At 48.8% G+C, this 6717-nt stretch overlaps 1 protein-coding gene across 2 annotated transcripts in view; it reads left to right on the top strand.

The window, feature by feature from the left end:
• The first annotated feature begins 91 nt into the window (after positions 1-91).
• Positions 92-6717, top strand: part of NCAPD3 (non-SMC condensin II complex subunit D3) — a 55762-nt gene continuing 49136 nt past the window's right edge. Inside the window, exons 1-5 of one of the 2 annotated variants that reach the window (XM_043483006.1) lie at positions 92-730; positions 1663-1817; positions 4265-4427; positions 5793-5977; positions 6546-6713. In XM_043483006.1, coding sequence (XP_043338941.1) covers positions 667-730; positions 1663-1817; positions 4265-4427; positions 5793-5977; positions 6546-6713 — 735 coding nt within the window. In that variant the 5' untranslated portion in view covers positions 92-666. The remainder of the gene's footprint in view (positions 731-1662; positions 1818-4264; positions 4428-5792; positions 5978-6545; positions 6714-6717) is intronic. The other variant, XM_043483007.1, reaches the window with a different exon arrangement.

The raw sequence follows: 6717 nt of genomic DNA, 5'->3' as shown, positions 1-6717 counted from the left end.
ATGCGCACGGCCCACCCCTTGCGCGGCCGCCGCGCCCCTCCGGGGAGCTGGCACTGCGCCTGCGCGCGGCGAGCACCGCCCCACGCTCGGCAGACGCCGGGGCGGCGGCGGCTCCTTCCGGTCTCTTGCCAGACCTGTCAAACACCAGTCCAGTAAAATTCAGACCCTAACAGTATCCTTTCTAAAAAAAAAAAAAGAGTCCTTTCTGACTGCCTTTTCTGCTTTTCCTGTGTTTAATCCGTTGACCGGTAGGCAGCTCCCCCACTCGGACGTGTACACCTCCGCTTGCTGACTGATGGGTAAACGCGGCCCTTCGACAGGCCGGCGACAGGCCGCCTGACAGGGGGCAGAAGTGACAGTTACAACAGGAAGTGCCCTGCTTCAGCTTCTCTTCAGGGCGTCCGCCACGTAAGGAAAAGGAGCCGGAAGGCAGTATACTTGGCTCGTTTCTTTAGCCCCACTTTCAAGCGACAGCTAAAAACCACCCCCAACTTCAGTTGCGTGGGCGGGCGCCCGCTCCCTTTGCGCATCCGGCGGAAGGCCCTGCTGATTGGTTGCCGGTGTGCCAGCGGGGCGCGGTGATTGGTCAGTGCCGACCCTTGACGTCAGCGGGGCCTTCTGGGCGCGCGCGCCGGAGCAACTTTGAAAGTGAGGCGAGCGGCCGTCATGGAGGCTTGCGGGAACCTGGCGTGCGCCCTGCAGATCTGGTGCCCACTGGACCTCAGCCAAGGTGAGGACGCGCCCGGGGCCCGGGTGCTCCGGGGGGTGCTGGTCAAGGGCCGCGTCCTCCTTCCGCTCTGTACTCCTGCTTCTTGGCCTTGCCCCCGGGTCTGCGCGGACGGCCTCGCAGGTGCCGAGGCTTCGACCGCGTGGCTGTTTGTTGGCCCGAGCTGACCTTCTAAACTTGGGGCCCAGGGGTGCGGCTGGAGCCTCCGGGCGCCCGTCGTCACTGAAGGGCTGTGGGTGTCCCCACCCGCCGCAGTCGCTGCTGGCCGCTGTCTGGAGGCTGCGTTCCATCCCGCGGCATCTCTGTAGCCGGCAGTCGTTTTTTTGACTCATATTTTTTTGAGTCATTTCATTTTGTTTGCCTCACCTGTCCCTTTCCACTGTACACTTTATTTGGGTTTATTAGCTAGTGACTCAGACGGTAAAGAATCTGCCTGCAATGTAGGAGACACGGGTTCGATCCCTGAGTCGCCAAGATCCTCTGGAGAAGGGAACAGCAACCCACTCCAGTATTCTTGTCTGGAGAATCCCACAGACAGAGGAGCCTGGCAGCCTGCAGTTCGTGGGGTCACAGAGTCAGACGCAACTGAGCGACTTCAGCTTGGTTATAAGACTTTCACAAAGGGACGGCTGAGACAGCTTTTTATTATCTCTTCTCTAGCTTGAACATATGGGGAGGTTGGGTCTTCCCCCAAACTGTTAACATCTGTAAAGTGTTTTCCTACTTCATGTTTTTAGAGGATGGCCAACGTAATAGCCAGCTGTCAGTTTAATGAGTAAACAGATTTTTCTAACCCTTTCTGCTTCTCTGTTCATTCTGCCTCACCTATGTGGTATGACTTGTGCCCAGAAAACTGTTCTCTTCTTGAATGTACTCAGAGCCTAAAGCTGATTGCTACAGAACACTAGTTGACTGTAGTTGCATTTTCCTACTAGAATGGGTGGATGGAGTATGGGAACTGGAGTTCACAGAGACCGAGCCTCTGGATGCCAGCATAGAAGCAGAGATCGTGCAGACTGGCCTGAGCGCGTTCACAGAGCTTTACAGCGCAATGTTACCTTTTGCTACTGAGAAACGTGAAGCTGCTGAGGTAAAAAAAAAAAAAAACCAAGCTAGCCATTTCGTTGTTAGAAGTGTCGGGTAGAAACCCGGTATCATCTAGAACTTGGTCTCTTTGGTGTGCAGTTCAGAAGGAAGAGTGCTGTAACTGGGATGGCCTCATAATCGTCCTCCCAAGTTGTCATTGTGATTCTTTTCGTGTCATGAGCATTGTTAACAAGAGCAAATTAAAGGAAAAGAGTAAAGGCCAAGGCAAAGATGAAAACCAATAAGCAAAATAAGAAAAGATGACCGAGGACAATGTAGTAACAACTCAGGATACCTTCGCTTTAAGGAAATTAAATGTTAACCTGAGAAGTGATTAGCTGAACTAAGAAAGGAAAAAAAAAGTTGCTTTAAATGGAGTTCTACCTAGTGTGACTGTTAATCTTTAGGTCATAAACTTCTTTTCAAAAAACTGAATGGCTAGAAAGCAGAACAAAGAATACCTAGATATTAATGTCTCTGAAAGCTTTAAATTAACAAAAAATACTTCTGTTATTAGTTTCAGGTAGCTGTTCAAAAATTAAATCGACCTGTTAAATACTCATTAAGCATAATGCTGCGTACCACATGCAGTACCTAGGAGGGTAACATGGGGAGGGTGGAGAGCCTCTCCCTACGGAGGGACGCGGGAGAGGGCAGAATTAAGCTCTGGCTCTGGGAGCGTGTGCAGCGTGTGCAGGCTCTGGCCAGAGCCTGTGCAGTGACCACATCCGCAGGCGTGAAGAAGCATGGGCCACCAGCTCTGTGTTAGAAACTGCTGTCGGACACGTTAGATGCCATCTTGCAGGGGTGTGGAAAGGGCAGCTTGCTGAGGTTGAGGTTGGGAAGGTCCCAGAAAGAAGGTAGCTGGCTGGAGGCACATCTTCACCAATGGCTGGAATGCTGCCCTGTAATGAGGATTCCAGGGCAGCCTTGAGAGGGATCTTCACAGTGGGGACGTACAGCAAGTCTGAGGGGATGGGGCAGGGTGGGGGCACACAGGACAGCTGTGAGTGAGGTCCATGGTAGGCTTCCAGAGCGAGGTGTTTGCTGTCCACAAGGTTCAGGTCTAAGCGTCATCTGTAGACTAAACCGCTTGTCCTCACGTCTGCCTCCTGGAGGAAGGGGTTCTAGTGCGCAGTAGACCTAGGAACCTAATAGACCTGAGGGGACTAACCACACGGATTTTGGCTGCACAGGCCCACTTACATGCAGAGTTTTCAGCAGCATCTACAGGACTGATGGTCCCAGGTGTTTCAGTCCCTGGATGCAGAACCATAGATGTGAAGGAGCTGTGTATAGAGCTGTATCTCATCCTGTGTTGTTCAACAGTCAATTGTATTTTGATCATTGATTTTTTAAAAAAATGTTTGTTGTGTTGTGGTCTGGGTTATGGTTGTGGAAATTGGGGAGGGGGGCTAAAAACTGGGGACTTTTTTTTTCAAATAGAGTTAATAGAGTTTTGTGAACTGGGTCTTTGTCAGGTATGAAATGCTGCCAAGGTGATTGGGTCCCCCAGGGTCAAAGTTCCAGGCAGCGGGAGGGGAACTGAGGTGGCCTTAGAAATAAAGTGTAACTGCTTTCTTTCTCAAGCTTCGTGGTGAAGGAAAGAGGATGTAGAGGTCTGATTTCTTGAGCTTTTGTGGGCTTATGTTATTTTAAGGTGGTCCATCGTAAGCCATATTTCATTCCTGCTGTTTGCTTTATGCAAATAACCTATTTTCTCAACCTGTCTATAAGAGGAGAAAGCATAGAACAGTGGTCAAATTAATGAAATTATGGTTTATGCTCTAGGGTTTATTTCCTCTCCTATCAAGGCTATTTCTGCAGTCTGTTGAGCAAGACACTTTCAGGTTTTCCTCTTCTGCTCCCATTGCCCACAGAACATTTCAACTTAAATCAGTTGCTCTGATTTTTTCAGTTAGTAATTAGAGTAATAAATGGATTGAGGTACATTTAACATAGATGGAAGGGTGACTTGTCTGAGTAATCACTGATAGAGGTGTCCCCAGAATCTTAGTGTAGCTTTCAGGTGTAGTAATTTCAGAAATACATATGCTTCAAACTTACCCAAAGTCATTTTGAAAGTTTAATTAAGGTTCTTGTATAGTTTCTTATCTTTGTGACTTTTGTTTTATTTTTTCTTTTATTGGCTGAGCCACCAACTTGTGGGATCTTAGTTCCCAAACAGTAATCGAACCCAGACTTTCCCCAGTGAAGCATGGAGTCCTAACCACTGGACCACCAGGAAACTCCTCAACTTTGTAAATTTTGAATAATACACTTAAATTTTCTGTTTTAGTCCCTTTGAAAATGACAGACGTTTATAATTAGGAGGCAGAACGATCTATTCATTTTCTTATAGGGCACTAAGCATTCAGAAGAATCAGATACAGCAAGCGGAGACTCTCACAGTTCTCTAACGACTGGTGCTTACGGTTTGCCCTCCCCTAGAGCATTTGGACCTTCTTCATGGAGAACAGGATTTCCCACAACGCGCTGATGGCCTTGTTTCACCACTTCGTTTATAAGGTCCTTAAGAAAAACGTCAGTGCTCAGCAGCAGGAATTCGGCCTTCACGCCGCCGGGCTGTATTTCCTGCTGTTGGAAGTACCAGGTATGCATGTTTGCTGTGATGGGGCAGGCCTTTTGTTTGTAATTTGTCTGCTTGGTTTTGAACTGTTATATCAATGCTTTGTCCTCACTGGGAGGTTAGGTGAGGGTGAATCTGTGAAGCACATGGTCTGTCACAGGTGTTCAGAAAGCTCTCCTGTTTTCCTGTAAATGTGATTTCGGATGTTACTATGCTAAGTCTATAACCCAGCACAAACAGTCCCAGAGTGGGAAGGCTGGAGGGGGCATGCTGAGCTCTAAAAGCTCCACCCCCACTCTGCATGCCATCATGATGTCCCTGCCTTCTGACTCCTGTCCAGCCTGAGAAAAGTGCTGGTTGGAGGGGTACTATTGTTTCGGCTGTGTGGTGTGAACAGTCGGTGGGACTGTTCTCACTTGCAGGGCTGAGCACAGCTTGTCACATTGAGGAGGCATGGGAAGGGGTGTGTCTGTGATGCTGCCCCACCTCCTTCAGGCGGGAGCTGTGAAGGAGGCCTCCCCCCGACCCACCCCGAGCCCAGGGCAGGAGCGGGTGGGGCTGAGGAGTCAGCTGCAGCTGTGGGACCGCGAGTTCACTAGGAAGAGAAAAGCAGGATCAGCCAACCTGCTGCTTGTCGCTGCTTATGTCAGTGCCTTTGCGGTAGATGTTAGGGACCTGCTCCATATGGTTTGAGAATTGGAGGAGAAGCTATGACCAACCTAGACAGCATATTAAAAATCAGAGACATTACTTTGTCAACAAAGGTCCATCTAGTCAAGGCTATGGTTCTTCCAGTGGTCATGTATGGATGTGAGAGTTGGACTATAAAGAAATCTGAGCGCCAAAGAATTGATGCTTTTGAACTGTGGTGTTGGAGAAGACTCTTGAGAGCCCCTTGGAGTGCAAGGAGATCCAACTAGTCCATCCTAAAGGAAATCAGTGCTGAATATTCATTGGAAGGACTGATGCTGAGGCTGAAACTCCAGTACTTTGGCCACCTGATATGAAGAACTGACTCATTGGAAAAGACCCTGATGCTGGGAAAGAGTGAAGGCAGGAGGACAAGGGGACAACAGAGAATGAGATGGCTGCATGGCATCACCGACTCGATGGACATGAGTTTACGCAAGCTCCAGGAGTTGGTGATGGACAGGAAGGCCTGGCGTCCTGCAGTCCATGGGGTCGCAAAGAGTCGGACATGACTGAGTGACTGAACTGAACTGACTGCTCATTGCCTAGGGCGGAAGTTGAATGGAACTTTTTTGCTAAAGGTTCCTTGTTCAAAGTTAAGGAAAAGTCTGTGTTTGTTTTTTAATATTTCATTGTTGTAGCAGACATATTTCAAAGCAATTAAACCTACCTTGCTTACTCTTCATTCTTTACGAATAGGCAGCGTAGTCAATCAAGTTTTCCATCCAGTGATATTTGACAAATGCATTCAGATTCTGAAGAAGTGCTGGCCTCAGGAATCCAGCTTGAATCAGAAAAGAAAGAAAGAGCAACCAAAGAACCCCCAGGGCAACTCACAGGAGAGCAGTAAGAGAGCAAGACCCCACAGGAGAGAGGAGGTGGAGGTAAGAGGGGGTGTGGTCATAAAGTGTATCTGATTCCTGTAAGAATTTTTATTAAGTTAGGATGTCGGGGGCCATGATTATACCAAAGCCCTAGTGTGCTGTCTGCCTTCCCTCCCTTAGGAGTGGCCTCGTGGCCTGCTGAGCCTCCGTTCCCCGTGCCGTCTTCCTAACCTCCCTGTCACCTCCCTCCAGTCTGTTCCCAGGTGTGCCTCGCCACAGGCTGGCAGGTGTTACCTTAATTTCATGAGAGACCGTGGTCGAAGTGTCCAGAGGACTCATGTCCACAAGAACATAATAAAATAACATTAATTCCACATTCTTGTGTGACTGGGTAGGATGGTAGAGGTTCATTGACACCAGAGTTGGTAAGAAACCCAGGCAGTCTCATTGATGTGAAAATCCAGACCCAGAGGCTATGGTAGCCTTCATCTGGTCCAGACTGAGCTTGTGGCCATGGGGCCCAGGGTGGCCACCTGGAGTTCCACTGGCCTTGGCTTGGGGACATTGCAGACCTCGGCACAAACCGCGAGGCAGTGCCACACAGTCAGCTGTGTGTTTCATGATCTAGATGGATGAAATTACTCCAGAAGAGGAGGATGAAGAGAATGTTTTTTTTTCTTCTGAAGATCGTCATCAAATTCGAAATGTCATCTTTCACGTTTTGAAGAACTTTATAAGGCTTCTTTCTAAATTCTCCTTAAAAGAAAAGCCAGAGTGTATACAGAATTGCGTAGAGGTAA

This window comes from Cervus canadensis, chromosome 11 (genome assembly GCF_019320065.1).
Source record: "Cervus canadensis isolate Bull #8, Minnesota chromosome 11, ASM1932006v1, whole genome shotgun sequence".
Taxonomy (NCBI): domain Eukaryota; kingdom Metazoa; phylum Chordata; class Mammalia; order Artiodactyla; family Cervidae; genus Cervus; species Cervus canadensis.
This window is presented reverse-complemented; position numbering and strand designations above follow the sequence as displayed.